General features: G+C 31.1%; 2 protein-coding genes across 2 annotated transcripts in view; one reads left to right on the top strand and one right to left on the bottom strand.

Moving 5' to 3' along the window:
- LOC113392926 (leucine-rich melanocyte differentiation-associated protein-like) overlaps positions 1–26059 on the top strand; it is a 267313-nt gene that overhangs the window by 172244 nt on the left and 69010 nt on the right. The gene's annotated exons all lie outside the window — the stretch shown is intronic.
- LOC113395981 (neuropeptide CCHamide-2) overlaps positions 6993–26059 on the bottom strand; it is a 30626-nt gene continuing 11559 nt past the window's right edge. The window contains exons 2-6 of the mRNA XM_026633740.2: positions 25680–25755; positions 12850–12929; positions 9970–10096; positions 8202–8275; positions 6993–7558 (exon numbers count right to left, since the gene is read on the bottom strand). Coding sequence (XP_026489525.2) covers positions 7496–7558; positions 8202–8275; positions 9970–10096; positions 12850–12929; positions 25680–25749 — 414 coding nt within the window. The 5' untranslated portion in view covers positions 25750–25755 and the 3' untranslated portion in view covers positions 6993–7495. The remainder of the gene's footprint in view (positions 7559–8201; positions 8276–9969; positions 10097–12849; positions 12930–25679; positions 25756–26059) is intronic.

Here is a 26059-nt window from a genome sequence, read left to right as displayed (position 1 = left end):
TATTTTCGATAATTTTAACTCCCATATGCATTATGCAAAAGTGAACCATTTTTGAGTTATCACGTTTTTTAGATTTATTCCAAATAAGTCAATAATGCAACTTCAAAAATTTTTTAAAAAAAAAGTATCATTTAAAATCTATTTTTTTCTTCTGATTTATAAAAACGAATATACACTAGTTATTTGTCAATATTAAAACAATAATTATCGGTCCAAATTTAAAAATGCGAGACGGAAAAAGATATTATTTCAATTCTTTTTTTTTCCACAAAAATGCCTTAAAAAAAAAAAAATCCTTATGAAACTTGTCCTGCAGATTATTTTAAAAATATAACCGTTTTATCAGTTCTCCAAAAATGTATAACAACGAGGAACTTATTTCAGAACAACCGAAATAAAATGACCACAAAAGACTCTGGCAGAAATTCGTATTCGAACATGAACGAATTCGGACTAAAGTTCTCTCTTTGTGTTTAAAGGCAGGCAACGCACCTGCAACCACCCTGGTGTTGCAGATATCCATGGGCGGTGGTAATCACTTTCCATCAGGTGAGCGTCCTGCCCGTTTGCCCCCTATAACATAAAAAAAAAGTACTTGTTAACATTTCCGTGATAGTTTCGGTGACAGTACCCACAACGGTGTTTTATGTTTTAAATTTTAATTTGGTAAGCGAAAAAGCTAATGTGCCACTTATAGTGAGTGGTACCACCACCTTTAGACATTAGCGTGTAATAAATATAAGTTATCCCCTCCATCCCTATTACACAATCAACCTTGGAAACTAATATCTTATGTCCCTTGTACCTGTAGTTGCACTCGCTCCTTCACCTTTCAAACCGAAACACACCAACATTAAGTATTACTGTTATACGGTGTAATATCTGATATGTGGGTGGAAGATACCCAGATGAGCTTAACCTACCACGAAGTAAAAGTAGTAGGACGATGGGTTTAAGAGTTAAAAGATATTTATACAATCAATGAAGTCCGTTAAAATAGAGTTACAACTCAAGCTAGGAATGTAGGTCGTCATACTGAACAATATATTGTTATATTGAATTTCAATATGTGTGAGGGAAATCTATCTATAACACACCCTTGATAATACAATAGACTTACTTCTATTGTGTTTGTTCAACTACGAAAATTACGCCCTTCGTTCAAAACTTTTGTTTTAGTTGCACGTGACAAGACAATTTTTGTGTTATTGCTTAAAATTAATAATGATATCGTTTTACATATGTTATTTATTGTCAAATACATTTGTCACTTATTCAAATAATAGTTAAATGTTGAATCCTCATTAGCTTGAGTATCGACAGTGACTGTTACGTTAAATAATAAAACATCACGCAAATCCGAAATGCGAAACAATTACAAAACAAACAAAGACATTTGAGATAATTATAAAAACATTTTTTTATTTAATTAATAATTTATACTTAAATAAAACTAAGCAAATCGATATGACATTAGCGAAATAATCAAAAACGACAAATGTATAAATGTTCTCCAGAGTCACTGATGAAATCAACTTCACAAATACATTTATTAAAATATGAAAATATTCTTCATACATTTCATTATCGACATGCCGACACTATCTTACGTTCGATTAGTTTGTACACGAGCATTATACTTTACGCTATTATGTTTGGTTATTCAACGGAAAAAGTCCTTTGTTATGAACTCGATAAGCCAAACATTTCTTGCTTAAATACAATTACATTTCGCAATGAATGGATGGAAATTAATCAGTAAACTATACATGTGTATGTTTCTGATAAAGTGCTCGATACCTTTTTTAATCAAAGCCCAAACGATTTACCTAGAATACTCTCAATCGGAGATTGAGATTTTTAACTGGAGCGAGCACCATTCAGTTTTGATGTCTTTAACTTGTCTTTATATAAACTGTAGTCTTATGGCACGTTAAGCTTATGTAATTTTAAAACATATAATTTTATTATATTTGCCAAATATAGTTTCGATTTTATTCAAAAATGTACTCTGACCTTTTAGGACCAGGTCACAGAATTATTCTCGTACATCGGGTGAAATTCTGCCACATGATGAATTAATCGATTTGCATTGAAGAAGATTGGTGGAATAAACCTTTTCATCTATAATAGAGGAGTCCTTTGAGATCTATTACTCAACTTATTTTAATTATATATATACTATGGACAAACAAGAGCCAGTGATACCAACCAATGCTCAATCATTTCACTTTTTTCAGTGGCGGTACATTGACAATAATAACTAATGTTTGGAGATGAAAATGATTACTAGTTTTTACAATAAAAAGGGCCAACGTTACTTTCTTAAGTTGCAGCGACATCAATACGTTAGACTAAGTAACTATTTTAACAAAGGATCTAATCGAATTAATTGTTTTTAAAATATAATCATTTTCCTAACGATAAAAATACGAGTTTAACAGTTGGACTTAGTATAGCGTTATGCCCATGAGCCGAGATGACCTAGTTGTTAGAAAGTTCATTTTAACCGATTATTGCGGGGTTAAGCTCGGGCACGCACCACTAAATTTTCATTTGCTTAATTTGTGTTTATAATTCTTCTCGTAGTCGGCGGTGAAGGAAAACATCGTGAGAAACCGGCATGTGTCTAATTTCAGCGAAATTCTGCAACATGTTTCTCCACCGACCCGTATTGGAGCAGCATGGTGGAATAAGCTCCAAACCTTCTCCTCGAAGAGAGAAGAGGCCTTAGCCCAGCAATGGGAAATTTACAGACTTTATAGCGAAATGTAAGCCTCTCTAGGAAAATAATGATGATTTTAATTATAATTATCGTTTCCTTTCAAAATATAATTCATGTACAATATAATATAAGACGGAATGCACCCCTGAAGGGGTGTTATTTGTCATTTTAAGATTCCGAATTCCTTAGCTATTTCCAAAGGTATTCGGCTTATCTCCACTAATTTTTATTTTCCAAAACAATTTGTCAAAACAATTTATCAAACAATGAACGTGTTCGTAATTCTTGAATAACTCAAAGTAGAATAATTGGTAGTAATCAACTAATGACATATGCCTCATCAGGTTCCCGAAAGTTGCAATAATTATGTTAAAGTTTAAACAAGATGCCATTACTTGATAGAGGTTCGAATTATCTTAGAGGTAGGTTGTATGAGGGACTAATTTCTATTATATTTAAAGATATAATATAAAGTCGAGTTGATCCAGTGGTTTGGAATATGTGATTTTTTAACGAATAGCGCAGGTTCAATTCCTGACAAGCACCACTAAGTTTTCATCAGGCGGGAAATATTATGACCATGCAAGTAATACTACGTAATATGTCTCATCATCATCATCTTGGATTTACTTAATGGTAGCGTTTTGTGCAAACCCGTCTGGGTAAGTACCGCCTATTCATAAGATATTCAATCGTCAAACAACAATAATTAGTATTGTGGTGTTTGGGTTTGAAGGGTGAGTGAACCTTAGTAGGCGGTGGTGACCTCTTACTATAAGATACCTCATTTACACGTTCACCTGTCAATATATATATTTTGTTTTTATGATATCGGTAGGCGGATGAGCAAATGGGCCACCTGATGGTAAGTGGTCACCACCGCCCATAGACAATGGCGTTGTAAGAAATATTAACCATTCCTTACACCACCACGTCCCTTGTGCCTGTAGTTATACTGGCTCACTCACCCTTCAAACCGGAACACAACAATACCGAGTACTGCTGTTTGGCGGTAAAATGTCTGATGAGTGAGTGGTAACCCAAACGGGCAGCCAGCCCAAGTCCAGACGGGCTTGCACAAAGCCCTACCACCAAGTGAATTATATTATTTTCAAATTATATAATTATATTCAAAATCGTTAGTTTAATTAACAGCTTGTTTGATGCTGGTATGTACTCTACAATTTTTGGAGTCACAACAACAATTTTTATTACAAAATGATAGTAAAATCACATCACAAGTGAAATTTATCGGCTTGCATGCAACATCGGCTTTTTTTATTTTCATAACATACTATACATACTTGGTATGTGGTCAACAGATCATATTTTAAAATATACTGGCAACAATCCAATCGACGGTTTTAAGTTTTTAATTTTTTTATAAAAACACTTCGTAACAAATAAAGTTAATTGAAAATCCATTGAGTGAATTGCATGTTGCAATTTATGATATTTGTTCTGATTATTTGATCTCCACAAAAGTAGAATTTTCAAATGAAAAAAAAATAAATAAAAATACATTTATATATACAAACTAGAATTAAGAAATGTTTTAGTATATAATACGATCCATTAATTGTCCGTCCGATTTCATTCGGTGAATTTCATACAAAATAACAAACCTGGAAGTTAACATTTCCAAAAATCCTTATCATAGTGAGCGTGTACGTCAAGAATGGAACTATACTCAAGTAATTGGATCTATAGTTTCGGAGATCTAGGGGATTTTGATCTGTGGGATTTCGCGTATACAATATATCATTGCAAGTCACCGATGTATATGAGCACATAGCATAGTCTTTATTTTATATAAAAAAAATAGGATAAAAATTGATTCCAAATCACGCATATGTTTGAAAGCAACAAATAGCATTTGAGTAGTAAAAGTAGTAAAAACTTTATTCTTTCGTGTATTTGTAGTCTCATCTAGTTGAAGTTTACTTTTATAAGGACGGTATAGAAAAAAAAAATAACGTTCTTTATTTTCAATATTTCAAGTCATTATTTATTCAAAAGATACACTTAAGTACAGCGTTATATTACCTAAAATGTTAACGAAACGGCGAGTAGATTAGTACCAACCATTAGGGAGTAAAGAGAAAAAAATATATAAAGGTGATCGTTGTCTCTCGTGTAAAAATGTTATCAAACTGCGTATCATTTTTTTTTCACATTTGTCTAGATGTATGCAATTTATTTCAATGGTTTTGTATAAAATACCCAATAATAACTTCTAAGTCTACTAAGAACTACACCAGATTATTTTATCCTTTGATCTGTATCTTACTATTGCATAGAATTTATGTTTATAATATATTTACTTGGTGATAGGACTTTTCATAATTTAGCGTCAAGCAGCAATAGTTAGTAATATCGTGTTTCGTTATGGACGGTGAGTGAGATAGTGGAACTACAGGCACAGGGGACATTTACCTTCGTTCCCAAGGATAGTGGTGCTTTGGCGATGTAGGGGATGTTTAAGGTTTACATTCGCAATGTCTATGAGCGGGGACTACTTACCTACAGGTACCATTGCCTGTCTGCTTATCTATTTAAAATATATTTTGTACGTATTTATAGAGATGGATGACGTTATATATATATGTAGTACATATGATGTAATTGTGAGAGATAAATGGCCGAGCAGTCCTCCTGGCTGATGGAAACCACTCCGAGAGGCTTCTAGGCTTACCTTACTTTTACAATTACTTGGGCATTTTATCTACGCAATTTTAATGGTCCACTTTGGACCATAAATATAGATCAGAGTTATAGCTTTGTCTACGTAATTATTTATTAATGGTATGATTATCTCCAGTCTAACTACAGGCACAAGGGACATAACATCTTAGTTTCGAAGGTTATTGGCGATTATTTATTTGAAGTTAAGCTTCTTAGGGCACAAGTTTTTTTGTAACGATGACTTCCTTTTAGGGTTCCGTACCCAAAGGGTAAAACGGATCACTTAGACACTTGAATTTTTTACAGATGATGTATTTCTGTTTCCTCTATAACAACAAATACTAAAAACAAAATAAAATAAATATTTAAGTGAGGCTTTTTGCCATTTTTATAGATAATTGTTCCTTGTTGGGAACCCTTCGTGCGTGAGTCCGACTCGCTCTTGGCCGGTTTCTTAACCCATTCTGTCTTAATCATTATTATGTCATTTGTAAAATCATTATAAAATATAAATATTAAAATAGTTATTTGCTCGTAACATATTTTCAATATTATTGATATATTTATTTAAAACTTAATTTATTATCTAAAGGTAATAATAAAACTTCTGTTAACAGATTTTGTCTAATCGTTTATTTATAATTTCATCTTAATGTTGCTAAATGCTCGACTACGTTACAATATTTCTCACAATAATTGTGTGATGGTAAACTTACGTGATATAATTGCGAAGAGGGAGAATATAACAAAACAAAGTGTTTATTACAAATTAAAGTTTAAGTGCCATATATATATTTTTTTCATAGTATTCAAATATTTTAACAATATTCTAATTTCTAATATTATAAGTCATTACTAAATGGATGAAACAGTTGCAAATGAACAAAAATATGACGTCAAGACCTTATGCCGTCCCGGTTTGTAGATTTAAAAAAACAGAGAAATCTTTTTTCGATGTAGAATTTCGAAGCCACAAAATTTATAATTATGAAAGGTATAAAATATAAAACCTTATTGGTACAGAATATTTGTAGAAAAAAATATGTATACTAATTGCTAACTGATATGAACTATAAAAATCAATGTTCTTTTTTTCAAACTTACTGAATTAGAAATAGGAAAAACAGGAAATTAAAATATTGAACAACGGAAATCAATTTCAATATTTATAGGAATCACTTTGTAATCCATAAAATTAATTCTATTACTCATACGTATTCGGATAGCATTTATTGTTTCATTGGGATTTTATATCGGGAAACTCATATCGTACTTAATTTTAACTAACGATCTACAAAATCACAAAATAAATTTTCGAATTTACTGTACGCGAAACGGCGTGGTAGCTGCTCTATTATTTTTTCATTTACCTTTTATTTTTAAACGCCGAAAGTAAAAAGTTGTAAGACTTTGAAATAAGTGAGACGATGAAATTTCCGTAATATTATTTTTATATGACAAAGTCATCAATTCAAGTATAAAGAAAAAAAAAATAAAATTGTTTCATATCTTCAATTACAGTTTTAATTATAAAATTATATTCTTTAAAGATATGTTGTATATTATAACATGTCATAAATTATTTTATTCTATGTATTTACTTCGTTATTCAATTTTAAACTTTAATTTGTAATTTATTAAAAAAAAATGACTAATAAGGTTACACTATACAAACATATGAGCCTAAAATATTAATTTATAGGTAAAAATACAAGATATACAAGTCATAATTAACGAAAACCCAGCCTTTTCTATATCTTTTTTTTTCTTTTTTTTTTACTCATAATTGACGATTTGAATCTACAATAAATACAATACGAAGTTATTTGAAATACTTTTAAACAGTCGACACATTTTGTTAACGAAATAAGCTTGATATATTACACAAAAATTTAAAAAAGTTAACGTCATTATGACGTCTAACGTCATTTTTGACATAGCGAATGTAAAATTACACGATATTATTTTTTAATAAAACATTGGTTGGGGAGACTTTTTAATTAATTTAACTAATTAATGAGATGTTATAATCAAGCTTCTTTCTTAATCAATTATTATTTAATTATTCAAGCGTAATTTCATAGTTTACAAATTCTCAATGTAATACCCGTCCTCGTTGTTCAATCTTGATCGCCTGTAGTTATCCATCTGTAAAATAAATTATTTGTAATACATTTTTTACTAACGATGACAAATTTAAATGTTAATTACGTAATAATTGAATCTATAATTATTACTAATACGGCAAATGCTATTTAAATAATACTCATCATGAAGGCACTTTTTAAGGAACGAAAAAATGGCAACATTGCCGCGTCATTTTACGCGTGAAATTAAGACTTACTTTACCTATACTGATATAAAAAGCGAAGTTGTTTTAAAAAAAATTAAGATACTGGTCAAATTATTTGATTAGTCGTCTTATTGCGTCGCCAGCTTCCTCCGTCAATTTTGGTTTAAATTCGCACTTGGGCCAAATGGAGTTATCTTTTGCATATAGGCTGAATCAAAGAGTCCCTGGCTTTATTAATTGTGAAGAACATAAATTTAAAAAGATAAAATATAATAAAAATTTACTTCAAACGGTGATATTAAAAAACATTCTTTTTAGTATTACAACATAGTTGTCATTTTATATATAAAAAAAACATTTGCAGATTTTTGTTTATAGATTTTTTTGTAATCAAATTGAATCTCAATTATTAAGACACAATAGCTCTAATAATAGTTGACTAAATACAAAGAACATATATTATTTATTTTAATAATATTCTGAACAGTTCATTCTCACCCAGTATTTCAGAATGTTACGTAACTTCATTTTGACAGCATCTCTCATATTGTTTTCCTCCCGATCATATACGCCTGTAATAATAACATTTTTATTTAACGATTATATAAATACGTTCGAAAAAAAATTGGTGGCAGCTCAAAAAAAATGAGATTGAAACGCGTGAACCGTACACGTGACATAAGAGACGTATTTTCATCATGTATACACATTTTTTGACATTGCACTTAATTTTTTTTTTTAATCTAGTCGCCGTTTCCTCAATATAATTTCGTAAAGTTTCTAATTTGAAAATCGAATAAAATATTTAATAACTTCATATTGTAGTTATAATCCTGTATCTCATATATTAATAGCGTAAGTCGATTTTTGTCCCAGTGATTATGGAACGATAGCTGCACATACAAAATCAGTTATGGTCTCATTTTGAAGAACTCTAGCCGTGGATGTGCAGACAATTAAAAAATACTAAATTGTTACAATTTAAAAAATAATTAATTTTAGAAAGCGGAAATAAGTTACAGGCTGGTTAGAGAGCGGTGCTACGGTAGTATTAAAAAAAAAGAAAAACGTAAAAAAAAAATTAACGTAAATTGTTATCGACAAACTCAAATTCTAACTGAACTAATGTATATATACTATTTGAGATTAAAAATTTCATTGAAATAAGGTTTCAACATTTTGGCGCCAAATGTAGATGAGTGTCATGCAGTTTACAATGAAATGAAATCATAACAAAACTTGTCATCGGTTTCGAAATTCCTAAAAAATCTTTTGAATAAACGCGAAGTTTTGCGGGCGACCCACTAGTTCTTCATTGTTGTTCGTTTTTTGCCCAGAGGATCGGAATTGCGATTCAACGGGGAAATTCACGCGGTCAAGATTTACAGTAACTATTCTTAATTCATACATGTACATATTTAAGGCCTTAATATTAATAATTATTGATCGCGCCAATGATTGAAGATGGAGAAATGAGAAGAGTATTTTGCTCTTTAATAACGAATTTAATCAAATTAACATAATATTTTATGTAAATAATTTATATTATTATTTGACGTCCAAGTCTTCAAGCGCAGTCTTCTCTTTTTCAAAAATGACGTCTCGCCGTAATTAATTTTGTACACAGCAAGGAGGTTTTATTTGGCTCGAACAATTATTATAATAAAAAAGAGAATATATTCTTCATGTACTGTATTGATAATATGTATGACGTCATTATGTACAAAATAAAACGCTTCTACGACACATCGTTCAGTGGAAGCGTAATGCTCGTCATAAAATCAATCCGCTCGTAAATATATCCTTTGAAATCTTCATTGTTATTTCCACTTATCGCTATTCAAAGTCAGATCACCATCAAAAATGTATATCACACTTTTCATATCATAAATTATAAGTATATTATTAATACGTGCATTTTCATTTTATACTGGTGATGTAGCTGTTGTAGTTGTCTGTCAGTATTTTATACGTATAAATGAAAAATCACCTTAAATTAATTTATTCGATTCGATTTGATATTACAATTAAAAATTGTGGATTAATATGATCTCATACGCCGTGAAATATAGATAATTCTTTAAACTGAGTTCGAAATTTGAATTGACTTTAAATAATAAGCATGTTGGCATTAAAAAAAGGAGTAACGTTAACTATTTTTACAAATCAAATATCGAATGCATTCCAATAATGAAAATGAAATAAACAAAGATAATATTTTTTTTTTCATTCAAATTTCGAATATTTGTAAACGATAAAGATATACCTCCATCTCTAACAGGGATGATGTCGTCACCAGGCAGGTTTCCGTATCCAGAGTGGGGATATATGGGATGTGGCGGAGTTTCCTCTTGACCGAGCTGCCGATTAGCCATGAGCTCGGAGTTCGATGTCTGTGGATAAAATATTTAAGGTACATTTCTAAAAACGGTGGTAAAAATATCACTTTATTTTATGTTCGTTTAAATTTCATCACTGTTGTATGGAATAATCTTTATATAAAATACTATAAAGAATAATCATAATATATTTTAAAGGTGTGCAAAGGTCTTTAGACCCGTAGACTTCTAAAAAGACTTAGAGTTGATTTTTTACGAGTTTTTTATTATTATACGGGAATATCCCACGCAAGCTTAAATATTTTAGACTATGGAAGCATTAAATTTATATAATCTTAATTATGGATTATTTGCATTTCAACCACAGTTATAACTGTTTTGTTTTACCGACGTTTAGATAGATTCGCACATGTGGTCATCATGTTACCACGGAGGTTATGATCGTGATTGAAACTCTGCGACTGAAACTGAAATTAATAAATAAAACGTAGGACAACACGATAATTAGAATTATTTGTAAAGAGCATTTTTCAAATTGTCCAAATAATAAATTGCATCATATGTATGTTCTCGATGATTATATTTAAGAAAACGTTACGTAAACGTCAATCCCAGCTAAATTTCAAGACAATCGCATATAATATAAACACATTGAATACAAGCATTCGCTTTTAGAAATAGAAATTAAAAACATTTCGTGTTGCCAGTGTTCGAAATTCAACCGTAATCATTATTGCTAGAACAGCTTTTGGAATAAAGTTATTTTACGCGGCTTCCTGCGGCTACTGGCACATTACATTACAACAGTAGAACTGGCAGAAAACATCACGTTAAAAAAAAGCGTTACATCCAGGGACCCGTTCCTCTTCCTCTCTGTATCGGTTTCTCTTTCTATTATATACCGTTTCATGTAATATTATTTAAATTTATTTATTGTTATTATTTCAATTCACTAGGGATTTTGATAACATTTATATTTCTTGTCATTTAAATATTCTGAAGCGCTGGTTATTTATTTAATCGTGTCCGTTATTTAACCGGATGTCCCAGGGCACCCCGTCTTTCTACTCTTCCAAATGAAATGAATACAAGAAAAATCAGTTGTCAATCAAAGGAGGGTTTGATTTTGAGAAATTGTACCCGCGCGAAGAGTGCCAGTCTAGTTTCTCCGATACGGGTGTACATGCAAACAAATTTTGACGACCTCCATGGTCGAGTAGTGTATACACCGGTTTTCATGGGTACGCCACTCCGAGGTCCCGGGTTCGATTACCGGCCGAGTCGATGTAGAAAAAGTTCATTAGTTTTCTATGTTGTCTTGGGTCTGGGTGTTTGGGGTACCGTCGTTACTTCTGATTTTCCATAACACGAGTGCTTTAGCTACTTACATTGGGACCAGAGAAATGTATGTGATTTTATTTCTTTAAAAAAATTAGTACAGAGTCTTATTTTTAAACTTATCAAGTAAAGCGTGTCCGTGAAGTTCTATTCTAAGTAATATTTGCGAGGCAATTTGTTAATAATTAACAATGTTATTTTAAACAAAGTTGTTTGACCCGCGGCGTCAATGTATACCCACCGCAACTCATGAGTCTCGATTGTTAGTTTGTTTACAACATTGAGTAAACACCCTGCGGGCAATACGGACAAGGCCGCACCGACGGGAATGCATACATGCACCGATCGGTAATCACATAACAGGCAATCTGATTACAACGAAATTTACGTTTATCTTATTATTTACTAGCTGTGCCCGCGACTTCGTGCGCGTTAATTGAATTTAAGTTATTTGGATGTTGTTGCGTGATTTTATTTTTATTCTATATATAATTCTAAAATAAAAGTAGCCTAAGTTACTCCTTATTACATCCGCTATCTGCCAGTGAAAGTCCCGTCGAAATCGGTTCAGCCGTTCCAGAGATTAGCCGGAACAAACAGACAGACAGACAGAGAAAAATTTGAAAAAAATGTTATTTTGGTATATGTACCGTATATACATACATATGCATTTAGTAAAAATGGGCTACGAACAGACACTCCAATTATATTATATGTATAGCTTACTGTGTTGTTTTAGGTAATGGGTTTAAAAAGAGTACTACTACTACTTTATGCCTTCAAAATTAAATTGAGCCTGAAATCTTAACCGTACCGATCGTGTCTTCTCCGTCGTTAGCAAAATAATCTGTGCCCTCTCGCCATATTTAAAAAAAAACTTTTCTTTTTAAATATACCTATTATTGCAGTGTCATTTTGTAAGAACTGGACTTGCGGTAATACCTTATAATTATTATGTTATATAACACTTCAGTAGAGCTATTTCATTTCAGTAGAGTTATTATAGGATACAAAAATCAAAATGGCGTCACATCGTTAGTCAGTTGTCAGCATTTCACGATTGAGACACTAAGTGAATTCTTAAAGAATCGCACTGCACTACTGCGGTGAGTTTCGATTTTATTTTTAACATAATATTTCTACTATTCTTAATAGCTTGTCTTAGATTATTATATTATATTTTTCTTGTATATGTTAGAAATATATAGAAATATGGGATGTTAATTGGTTGAAATTAGAAATAAATATACGAAAGTAATACTTTGTTAGGTAACCGAGTCTAATCATTATTTTCATATCACACAAGTCGAATAGCGCACCTATTCAAATACTCGGACTCACTCGCCTTTCAAACTGGATCTTAAAATTAGTAAGTATGCTGTTTGGCTGTATATGTGGCAACTGGGGGTTTACCTAGACAGGCTTGCACAAAGACGACTATTAAAAAAAAAAAGGTAATGAAGTCTTACATCCATCATATTGTCACCGGAGTCACCAGATCTCTTCCCGTGGCCGCCGAAGCAGGAGTGCCCGAAGGCTGAACAACCACCTGCGAGAACAGAACACATTATAATGAAATGTTTCTATTTTGAAGTATATCCATTACATACAAAATAAATAATGAGATTTATTTTGCAATGCCTAACCGAAAAAACTCTTATATACATACCAGACGATGCAAAATTGTTCGAAGGTTTTATTATATAAGCAGTGCTTCGTGGTTTATGCACATTTCAAATTTAGAACATTGACGTGACGATTGTTAATTCACGGTGTTATATTTTATATATTATTCAATGAAATAAAATAATTATATACGGCTATTATAAGATCTTCAAAAGTAAACCTGCGAAGATTAAAAGAAATATAGATATATCTACCAATTATTTAATAGAAAAGGCATTTGTCTCATTTATATCCGCCAATCAACAACGGAGCTTTAGACTACCTCTACCCGGATATTATTTTTCCTAAGAATTCAATGTTAACAGGCAGCTACGTAATTATACGCATTTTATGACTAAAATCAATTTTCACGATTCCTCGAAATCAAAAATATCTATGATTTTCTATTGACTAATTTTTTGTTACAAAGAAAACCGATTGTTCATTTTTGACCCAATTTCATTAAAGAAATCGTAGGAAATAATTTAGCAAGTCACGTATTATGTAATAAGTAATAAGTTAAAGCTTAATAAATATAACTTTTCTTTATTTGAATAAAAAGCATGATTAATTTTTTAACCAATGCTTCAAAATATGACAAATACGTCATTATTTGTCATACGTCTTTCCGAACATGTCGTTTATGGCATTGATGAAGTTCTAGAAGTACAATCGATTATCTAATCAGTGCATCAAGATCTATAGGAATTCCTAAAGAAAATATGTTCACTCATCCATCAATAACAATAATTCTCTTTCCGTTATTTGTAGATTTTTTTCGAATCGCTGGGAATAGGACGATGAAAAGAAACATACCTCTTAATATGGATTTAAATAACGTAAACATTCATCTTTCTAAGTTGGTTAATATTCTTGTTGCTCATAAAAATGAATAAATGGCTTATCTTAGTGCAAAAAGTAAAACCTAATTATTCCATGCTCTACTTTAACTCTAACGTAGTGACAGTATTAGCCAAAAAAATATACACAGTAACACCTGTCCTCTGCCATCTTTCACTATCCTCATACTCATAAATACATACTCTAGTAACTGGTACGTTATCCCTCATAAATCTCACCTTCATCACCACACTTTCGACCAATTTGTATTCTTGCTTTCCTATCTAAAATCTTACTGTCAACATAACGAATTGAGCCTATTGTAGTCTGGCTTTCAATTGGGACATAATATTGTGTTGGCATTTACTAAAGTTTTTGATTAAAGTAAAAACGAAATTGGGTATAGCCCTATTTGAACCGTAGCTTTAGTAAACTTCAGCAACCCCTTTGATACTGTTGATTTTAATATTATTCTAGTCATTTTAGACTCAATTAACCTATGTTCAGATTTTATTGATTGGTTTCAAACGTATTTAAATGGACGTCACCAGTTTGTACACGCTGGAGACTTTTTCTCTCTTTATTGCAATTTACGTGCTGGTGTTCCTCGGGGGAGTGTACTCTACCCACTTTTATTTTCTATCTTCACCAACACTGTTACCAATTTTCTTTCTCTCTCTTTTCACTTGTAAGCTGAACAAAGGATGAACAACTTCATACGTATTAAAACCAACAAAGTGCTTGCTCATTGTCGTGTCCTTTCGATTTTGGTCTATGCATACGTGTTACCCTGAATATGAGAAAAACTCAATGAAAAGTTGAAACGCCTTCAAAACTTTACATTAGCTTATCATTTGGACTGAGGAATTTCGATCATATTTCGCATCTATAGTAACATTCCGACCTCATGCTGTTTACTATAAGACATTTTTTTAAATTACTCATAAATGATCATTATCTACATCTGTATACCTGGATATCTGAAGGTATGCTCTATTTTTCTTGGAGCAAAATCAACTCTTTAATTTAACCTTAGCTCTTAGAGTGATAATAAGTTAAGTATGCCCATAGAATAATAGTAGGGTTACAAAAATATATAATAATCAGTAGGACCTTACTCCCAAGACACGCCAGTAGATATTCCACATCAAAATAATATATTATAAGCACTTATTTATGTTTAATATACTTTTAGGAAATATCCATATGTATATCTTGTTTTTGTGATTTATATTTTGACAAATTAATAATTTATGTATTCTTTAGTTTTAATATTTTAATTATTAAGAATTTACAAATCCAATGCCATCTCTTTTTATACACCTTTGTTCTAGTAAGCTCCTGCAAGCACTCTCGAATTGACGTTTTAGAAGATTACATTAAATGTAGAGCTACCGGTTTGAAATACTCTTTACCACGAATTATGTAACGTGGATATGTTAAAAAGGACCATTGCTTTTATCTTAACATTATTAAAATCCAATTTAATAAATAATTTATTAACCGTTGTATGAAATTATTTTGAAATTAAACTTAAAACTAAAAACCGCGTGACAAGACCTTTGTCAAAAGTATCTTTCAAATACCGTTAAAAGATTTTTTGTAATAAAAGTAATGAAGTGATGTTATATTTTGACGTTATAATGTTTTATTCTAGCAACGGCAACATTTACAAGAGTCAATTGGAACCGATGGAACAGTAAACATCGAACCACTTTTATATTCTTCTCAGAAATCTAAATAAAACAGTCCACGTAAGCAAGTCCCTCAAATCACTAAAAATAACATGCAAATTCTCGAATAGGGGACTTTTAGTTCATTTTCACTTCAGTATTTCTATTGTACTAATACAATCAAAGTTCAAATTTACATCAATATACAATTAATAATAATAACTCTGCAATAGATTTTGAATTGTACAAAATGATAATTATAAAAAATGTTTTTAAAGTGATATATACAATTTACTTTGTTCTAATTCACACTTTCATTGCGTAAAAGATTTTTTCTAGTCAATTCCGATGGCAGAAGTTTTATATAGACAACTTTGATCCTGAATTGACATGATATAATCGAGAATATCTATTAGAAATGCTGTTTTGAACGTCGACATGTTACCGGAGCTTTGAGAGTAAAATTAAAATGGAAAACGCCCGCGCCTTCGATCCTGTTTAAGGGGTACGTCGTTAGGTAATAGGTATAACAGATATGTCAAACATGTACAACCTATGTTCTTTCGTGGATTCAAGCTTACTTCATACGAAATTTCATCCAATTCGGTTCATTCGCTTAACCATAAAACTGTATCAGACATTTTATATTACATTAACAGCATGTAAATTTCCCACTGCTGGGCTAAGGCCTCCTCTCCCTTCGAGGAGAAGGTATGGAGCATATTCCACCACGCCAATCCAATGCGGGTTGCTGGAATACACATGTGGCAGAATTTCGTTGAAATTAGACACGTGCAGGTTTCCTCACGATGTTTTCCTTCACAGCCGAGCACGAGATGAATTATAAACACAAATTAAGCACATGAAAATTCAGTGGTGCTTGCCTGGGTTTGAACCCGAAATCATCGGTTAAGATGCACGTGTTCTAACCTCTGGGCTATCTCGGCTTATATCAGACAGACACATTTAGTTTTGAATTTATAATAATTGTATAGTTAAAGATATTTTATAAATAAAAAACGTCTTGTGCAAAATATAGCAGGCTGCGAATATATAAATCTAAGCTCTCTTCAGCTTCACACCATTTACCATTGAAATACGTAGTCTATTCCGGGATAACTCACCAATCGAAGTTAAATATCTGAGATGAACTATTCAATTGACAACGTTTGCGTTCGTAGAACCGAATGAAATTAACTCAAAGTCGAACATTTGATTTCTAAATTTAAATACTAGTAGAAATTTATTAGTAAAATTATCTTTTATTATTGAATACTCGCAATTATTTGAGAAATGATTTTGCTTTGACCCTTCTATATCCGATTACTATATTCAAGACACTAACACTTCATTTTGCGTAAATATATAGCATGTGATAGCTTACTAGCTTGTATAGCCTAATTCAAAATCGTCCCTATAAAAATCTTACAAAAGGTTTTTATAGGGACGATTTTGAATTATAAAAAAAACGTATAAGATTGACTTTAACGGCTCGTTGATACCAATAACTCAAATACAATATATAACTGATGTGGAATAATACGTACCGTTGATCTAAAAACTGGACATTCAACATTTCAATTCAATACGTAAATTGTGTATTTAAGGAACGCTTTATTAATATCGTAAGCGAGTATTGTTTATCAATTGCTAAATAACCTTTCATATTTTATTTCATAACACAACAACATGTAGCATCAACAGACACAACTTCGATGTAGCATCGGCAAAATTCGTAAAACCAATCACATCCGAATTAAAGTAAAGTAAGTCTTCAAAATCATCAATCTTTATTTATTTCTTATGCGAAAATGATCTTTACGCAAACATAATAATTTGTAATGTCATATAACCAAATACATTCACCAAGTTGACGTTTCATTGTGTTTTTTTTTATTTGTCGATAGTTGTAAAAACTTAGTCTTAACTCAGAAATAAAAGGATGTTTATTAGGTTTTCTTGTATAATTTTATAAAAAATTTATATAACGTTTTACTCAATACGCAGTTAAAAATATGTATCCGAGAATCATTTTTTTCGCCATGACGAGTATCTGTCAATGTTTATGTTACCAGATTAAAAATAAAAAATAAAAAAATATAATGCTTAATATACAAAGTGACAGATACTCGTCTGTAATATACAGATAATAGTAATTCATATAATATTTAATATAAAGTATTACATTCTAATTTAATCTTAAAAAATTGATTGTGTCGTACTATACCTTTATATATTCTCCAAAAATATTTGTAACAAAAAAAGTGGTACTGATAGAAATAGTCGTTTGCATACAAACCGTTCGCTTGAATCAGTTTACTCAGTTCCCGTTTATTTGACTACACGTGACCCTTGTGGACAAGCGCGCTATTTGGAACGCTCAAACACACCCTAATTCTGTTATTGGAACTATTGGCTGTAGCCTTTGTGAAGAAACATTGTTCCTAGTAGACAAAAATGTACGTTCACCTCAGAAATACGGAATATTACATTAATTAAAAATAATTGATACTTCATTATCATAAGGGACCCAAAATTAACGCAGAAGGTCGTGGAAAATGAAAACTGGCGCATTTTGGGACAGGCGATGTCCAGCAGTGAACAGCGATAGGCTAAATAATGATAATGAATTCTTAATTTAAAAAGACTGCTCTAGGGAATATCATACAGAACAATAAAATTAATGTATCGTCCCTCACATGATGTTGAATTTTTTTAATTATTAATAGAATCATTTATCCACCAACCCGCATTGGTGAACCAACCCCAGAGTGGTGGATATATGCTCCTAACCTTCTCCTCAAAGTGAGAGGAGGCCTAAGCCTAGCAGTGAGAAATTTACAGACATGTTGAATAGAATATTTTAACAAAGGACGCGCATACATCGAATATCAAACCAATGAAGACTTAAGACTATTGGCTACCTGTGGACACATGACTAGAAAAACCCCGTTTTTGTAAACGGAAAAAGGTTGACTAAGAATATTATTCTTTAAATTTTATTTTAGTGTTACCATGACAACTATTAAAAAAGTATTATTTTCAATTCCGAATGTACTATTTCCTCTTTCCTTTTACCATATATTTTTTTTAATACTAAGGAGTATCTTCGCATAAAAGAAGGGATATATATCGATCCTTTAATTTAGAGTACGTGGTGCTTGAATAATTAAAATTATTATTTTAGATATAACATAGGTATAGAAATAAAAATTAAAAATATATTTTTAAGCTTTCAAAAGAAAATTTCTTTTATAAATTTCTAAAAAAGACAGTTAAACGGAAAAGCCACTAGCCGTGTTAGATAACCAAGTGCAGTGATTTGTACGGGACACTAATATCATAAACATTTCGAGCTGGAAACTGCCAGTGGATTAGCTCTAACGAACCCTAGGATATAATCTTCTCGAGTTTGGTATAAATCATAAACCACAGCTTTCTATAATAGTCCTTTGCCAAAATAATCTTTAATAGAAAAAAAATTAGATAATCTTTGGCATTATTTTAGAATCAAAATTACTTTTTTTTAAATAGAAGAATGGCTGACGATAAATTGTGCTCACCCAATGATCAGCGTCACCTATAGACTGGGAATCAATTCCTTACGTTGTCAATGACCGCACTACAGGGGATCTCAGTGAATTCTTACTGAATAGCATTGCTGGGCGGAATGTAATTGCAATACATCCTAATATGTACTTGCTGTGAGAGCACACGTTGGAATAGTAACCTAGCTCACATTGTTTTGCAATATAAATTTAACATAACACTTGAATTTCTCAATGATTTGTAGGGATTTTAAACGCTCTCGCCTGTACCTCAGTCCTTAATGGCACATTCGGATATGTTCGCCAGGAGAGTCGACATACGTTGCATGATGTACGTTTCGTGTGTACAATTTGGTGATAACAACGTCGTAACAAGTAAGGTCAAGATTAATTACCAGCTGAGCTATATGCATACAGAGACAAACTTTGAACATACAGGGCATATTACATATATGTTTACATAACAAATTGTGTCACGCCTTCATACACGAAATGGCACAACGCTTTAGTTAAATTCATAATCATTCCCAAACAGGCTCTCACAAGTACGAGGAATATACCTTATAAAATCATAACGTACATTAATCAAGTCTTTTACAAGCACCTTTGTATATAAGTTTTTCTAAACTATATAGGAATATACATTTATGCTAATATCATTCATCTGTTTGTCTGTCTGTTGCTATTTCACGGTCAAACTGATGAACCGAATTTTATGAAATTTGGTATAAAGCTTAAATTCAAAAGAAGGACATTTTATGCCTAAAACTCAAACGAAGCCGCGGACGACAACTAGTTTATTATATAGCTCCCCTCGATTTGAATTGTAAAAACGAAAAAAAAAACTTGTAAAAAGCTTTTTTTGAAGTTTTTATTATTGGTACTAAGGTACCAATTCAATTACTCTGCTGTAATTTATGCTGATAAATTTTCAAGAAAGTGAAAAATATAAAAAAAAACAATACGTTAAAAGTTATAACTATAACGTATAAAAGGTAAAGAAACACTTACGGGGCAAAGAACCATTCATTTAAATATATGTTACCGAATAATTGTAAGGACTGCTAGGTACTACAAAAACACGCAAACATATTGAATGGAAGCATTTGTCACGATTCGCTTCTCAATACTTCAAGTGTTATCACGTTAAGACGCACTCGTAAGTACCTGTAAGAGTGTTACCACACAATACCTATGCGTAGATGAAGATAACACGTGTTCCTCATAAGTTAGAACACGTATATTCTTTTTTCTTTTTATCTCATATCAAAGAAAGAGACAACTATCTATATATCAATCTATATTAATAAAACTTTCGTAACTTAAAACACTACTAAATCAATTTACATAAAACTTATACCAGAAGATGCAGTGCATTTCAAAGAAGGTTTAAACATTAGTACATTAGTTTATCTGTGGTAATAAATGGGGAGGAGAGCCGAGATGGCCCAGTGGTTAGAACCCTTGCATCTTAACCGATGAATTCGGGTTCAAGTCCAGGCAAGCACCACTGAATTTTCATGTGCTTAATTTGTGTATATAATTAATCTCGTTCTCGGCGGTGAAGGAAAACATCGTGAGGAATCCTGCATGTGCCTAATTTCAACGAAATTCTGCCACATATGTATTCCACCAACCTGCATTGGAGCAGCGTGGTGGAATATGCTCCAAACCTTCTCCTCAAAGGGAGAGGAAGCCTTAGCCCAGCAGTGGGAAATTAACAAGCTGCTAATGTAATGTAAAAATAAATGGGGACACGAATTTTTGTATTCTATAACTAAAAACTTTTTAACATATACTAGGATGATGCATCTCATTTCGAAGAAGATTTCATTATCTAAAACATCGGTTCAATCAGAAGCACGAATTTCCTTTCATAAAATGTGATTTTATTATTACAATAGTCTTATTGGTTGAGTCCAATAAAAATCCGGAAGGAATAGCGTCTATCTCGCTTTACAGAATGATTATACATAATAAAATATAATAACACAACCCTTTAATTCTCTTAAGGAAAGTAACTTGGAGTTCAACTATTGTTCACTAAGGGTCGATAAACAAACCCCCATACGAATATTTGCTAACACATATTTACTTTCGATGTTACTCAACTACGAAATGTAATATTGGGCAGGATATGTAAAAGCGTATACGTCTTTTCTACTGAAAAGAAGTGGTCAGTTATTAAATAAACATATGAAAATAAAGGCACACTAATAGTTATCCGATGGTCTAATCATTATCACCTATTCATGGTAACAAATAAATCCAATTATATATTTATTATATATTATATAAAGAAAATGTGTCAAAAAATTACGATACAAATAAAAAATTTAACTTTATGCAGGATATGAAAAATTTTAGGGAGTATCGTACAAAATATGCAAATATCTTCTAAATTCTCAAAGGTTTTCCAGTAACAAGTTACTTTAAAAGCGAAACATAATATGTATTATATACAACCTCTTTTATTGTATCTTCATATTTGGATCATAAATTATTTAATCTGTGCTTATTTGACGTATTATTAGTTGTATATTATCGAAGAGTATAATATATAATTCTAGCTGCTACGAGTGATTTCATCTGCATCCAACTTTACTGACAAACTAACGGTGGCGGTTAGTTGAAACTTGATCTTAAACCGTATTTGCCTAAAAAATGTGTTAACTAATGCAAGATTTTTTGAAAACGGGCTTGAAGATTTCAAAATCAATGCGTGAACTCTTCATCCTCATAATATTTGTATAGCTCTAAAATAAAACTACTACCGAGAAAAATCGACTAAAATGCGAGCAGTTACTTATTTTTAATGATTGAAATTATAATTTAATTATTGACAAATAAATATATCCACGTTTTATATCGAAACTAATTAGGGAATATCCCACTAGGGACTTTTAAGAAGCGTTTGAAGTAACAAACCGTAATCCCAGTGATTAAGATCAATCTAAGGAAGAAGTCGAAACTATTCCAATACGCTGCTCCAGCTGTTGCTGGATACGAATTTAGAGACATACTTTACATGCAAGTTAACTCGCGATGTTTCCGTTTAACTGAATTATTCTTGGGCGTAATTAAAAATCAAAATCAAAGTCTGTGTTTGAAGCCAGAACCAGATCTACAGACGCATAGGCACAGGCACCAACAACGATAACATTCCTGACGCTGCCCTACTTATACCGTTAAACAGCCTAATGGTAATTTATTAAGTAGTCTTCAATGTCTCTGAATTCATACAAAGTATATGTATATTATTGTATATTAAAATAAAAAAACAGAATGACTGAATAAGTCCGCGATAACTCACACGATACTTATACTTTATAAGAGAAAGGTTTTTGTAAATTAAACCAATATTGACGCAGATTTTATTAAACACAATTTAAAATCTTAGCTAATATGACTTCTACAAACAAAAACAAGAAATATATGTTGACTTATTTCACATTGAAAACCAATACATTAATTTGAATTCATTAATTTAATTTATTAAAAAAATGGTACATAAGAAAACGTATAACGAAAAATATATAAAGTTTTAAACTCAATTCCCAGTCCAATTACTAGATCCAATAAGGAAAGCTGGTTACTTATTTATGTAAAATATCTTTAAAAAAATAAAATACGCTCAAAATTATTTTGAGCGTATTTTTGTATTTTTTAAAACATAAATAATTTATTTTAAATAACTAATATTATTACTTAATGAATATGTTCATTTATTCAACGATTAAAACATTTATTTCTTTTAAAATATATCTTGGGGCGAAGCTTTAGTTTCACAAACACGAAGTAGTTACCATCACCATAGTCAAAATCACCTTAAAAATACCGGCATACTTACGAAATATTATAACATATTTAAACTTGACAAGCAAAAATATTGAATAATAGTTTAAATATATGTTAATTACAATTGAAGTAAAATTATATGAAATTTTATTTTTTAACACGCCGTCTACTATATTCACTTGAATTATTGTAACAAAGACGCTGTCATTTTCGTCTCTCTAAATGAAAATGTTCCAATTTTTAAACTAGATTCATTGAATAGAGTCTTTTGTTTTTTTATAATCACGAGCCTACAGTTACACGAATTCCAAACGAAATTATTTAAAGTAAGACCAAGGAAAATAGTACATTTATTTTATTAAAGTTCGTCAACGTGTTTTTGGCTTAATTATATTTATAAAGCATCTTCGCTAAAGCTTTGCGAAATTTAAAATATATAGATATTTTATCAAATATAATTTGACACATAATACTAATCATTACCAAAACTAAAGTTGCGGGTATACCTTTGTCTAAAAGAAATCACATTATCTGATTACTTCCACACTTTTGACTGAAGGTACTTAACATATAATAATTTTACATATAATTTCCTTACTTAAAAAAAACGTCAAAGGTAGAAAGGTAATGTTGTCATTTCCTACTTTTACCGACTGATTTAAAGTAGTTAGTAAGTTTGGTAGCGAGAAGTAACTTCAAACTTCAACTTAAGCCCATATTTAAACTAGCATCAGCTGCTAAGTTAGACGAGAAGCGGTATTCTTCTACTAAACTAACCATTTGTCTGTTATACCTTTCGTAAACATTATACTTAGAGTAAACATAAGTGTATACACTCGTGTGTAACCTTTAGAGTTACGTTGTATGTCTATATCATAATTATAGTGTTGAAAGATTAAGCAAATATTTGCAAGAATAGCCGGTGGGAGCCGTCCTCGTAATTATATTTTGACGTTACACTCTGCCTCATAAATATATTTAGATGGAACAAAAGTTTGATTTATGGTCTTGGTAATATTTAATATATCTTCTATCTTTAATAATAAACGTGGATCTTTTTTTATAATACTTACCTGAAAGAAATACTACACCAATATACATAAAACTTTTCCCAGAAAATTTTCGGAGAAGGTTCTATAAATTGACTATATGAAATATTTTAATTCAAGTAATCATTATAAAGGCTTATCAATAACACCTGGCACCAAGACTCTATTTCTAACTAAAAAGCTATTCATGTTTATTAAATAGATAGTTCATAACAACATTTTATCAAATTCACAATTTAATTTTAGGCCGATTAAAGTACAGGAAATACAGTTAGTGATTTATCAGACTACGTTGCAGCTAAAGTTGGCTAAATGTGTTGTCGTCTTTTCTCCTTAAATTAACCAAAGAATTAATTAACATAAAGATGCTCCATATCAGTAAATAAATTGTATCATGTTCGTAACATGGGTAAAGTGAAGTCAGTAGAGTGCCCCGTTGTCTACCGAGTTTCCTAAGGGTGTATTTTTGGAACAAGATTCTTTCTGATTCATATTAATGGTCGATGCTACCTGATAATGAGATGATCTTTGATTAATTTCATGAAATTACTCAATTACATGACAATTGTTAAGAAAATGATCAAGGTTTTGCCGAATTAGAGCTGTATTGTGTAATAGTAAAACATCTGACTCTGAAACCTAGACCAAGATTACACTCAAACACAATTCCTCTAAAATAGGTAAAACTTCTTCAAATACAAATAACAATACATAAATATTAAAAAATAAATTGACACCAGTATGATAATAATCAAAACAGCATATAATCAAAAATATGACCACTATCCTAGCTAGTAAAGTGATTTTTTACATTAAAATAGAATTATGTTAACTCCAATAAACGAACTTATTATTACGTAAATAAGACACATTTTTAAGCAGTCATAAATAAACCAAGATAAAAATGAAGCTTCTATAAAAAAAGGATAAAATTTAAAGCAAGAAATTAAAAAGTCTTGCCAACCTATAGGCTTAATTTACACATTCGATAAATGGTTTTGCCAACATTGAAGCAACAATACATTATCTCGAGCAAAAGGAAATCACAATAGCTTGTACCGTCTAGTTAGAGTAATTTCCACCGAACTGAAAAAGGTCTAATCAGGGAAATGTGTGAACGTATGTATGTATTGGTTTGTATGTTTGAAAATCATTTTGGATTCATATTGTTGAAAACTGTGTACGAAAGATTGGTTCGGAAAAAAGGTCCGTTTTTAAATAAAAATGATAAATCAACTGTATGAAATAATCTTAAGATATCCTTTCATTATCAAGTAAATAAATGTATTCTTGGTTTTTATGTAATAAGGCGCACACACACCTTATATTTCCTATTTGACTAAATTTAATTTTCATAAATTTATTATTTGTCATGTACACTGATATTACAAAAGGTAACCTAACCACTGAAGCGAATATGATGTTTGGTATTTAGCAAGCTTGAACTCCAAGGAAAAAAACCATAAAACGCAAGCGAAATAGCCAAACCCGTAGACAGTGGTGTATTATGTATATTATTTAAAACAAAATTAAAATAATTTAACGTATGATACTTCAGTCTATTTACAAAGGAACAAACAGTTATTAATATTGAAATCATATTTAAATTACAGGATGGCATAATTATACGAAATATTCGGAGGGTGGGTATATTATGTTGAGTTGAAGATAATTGATGTCGATAATTAATGTTTAAAAATAAACGTTCAATGTCAATTATACTTACGTTTAGCGCTGACTCCGACTGAAAATACCAGCACCGCCATGACGGAGAGAGTTAAGATGTTTTGCGCCATTTCAACCTGAAACAATAATTATATTTAAGAAACAAAAGAAAAAATGTTTCAATAACTGTCGTAATCTTAAAATAACTCAAGTATTGCCTTTTAGAAACTTACAAAACAGGAATTAATAGTGTTTGTTAATAGTGTTAATTTAACTTTTACTACTTTGTGGTAGGGTTTTGTTTCGGTAGGTACCACCTTATCATCACATATTCTACCGCCAAAGAGCAATAATTGGTACTATTGTGTTTCGATCTTAAGGGTGAGCCAGTATAGTTAACTTAGATCCCAAGGTTGGTGGCGCATAATTTCTATGGGCGGT

Source organism: Vanessa tameamea, chromosome 12 (assembly GCF_037043105.1).
Source record: "Vanessa tameamea isolate UH-Manoa-2023 chromosome 12, ilVanTame1 primary haplotype, whole genome shotgun sequence".
NCBI classification, from domain to species: domain Eukaryota; kingdom Metazoa; phylum Arthropoda; class Insecta; order Lepidoptera; family Nymphalidae; genus Vanessa; species Vanessa tameamea.
Note: the sequence above shows the minus strand (reverse complement) of the source record. Positions and strands in the feature narration are given on the sequence as shown.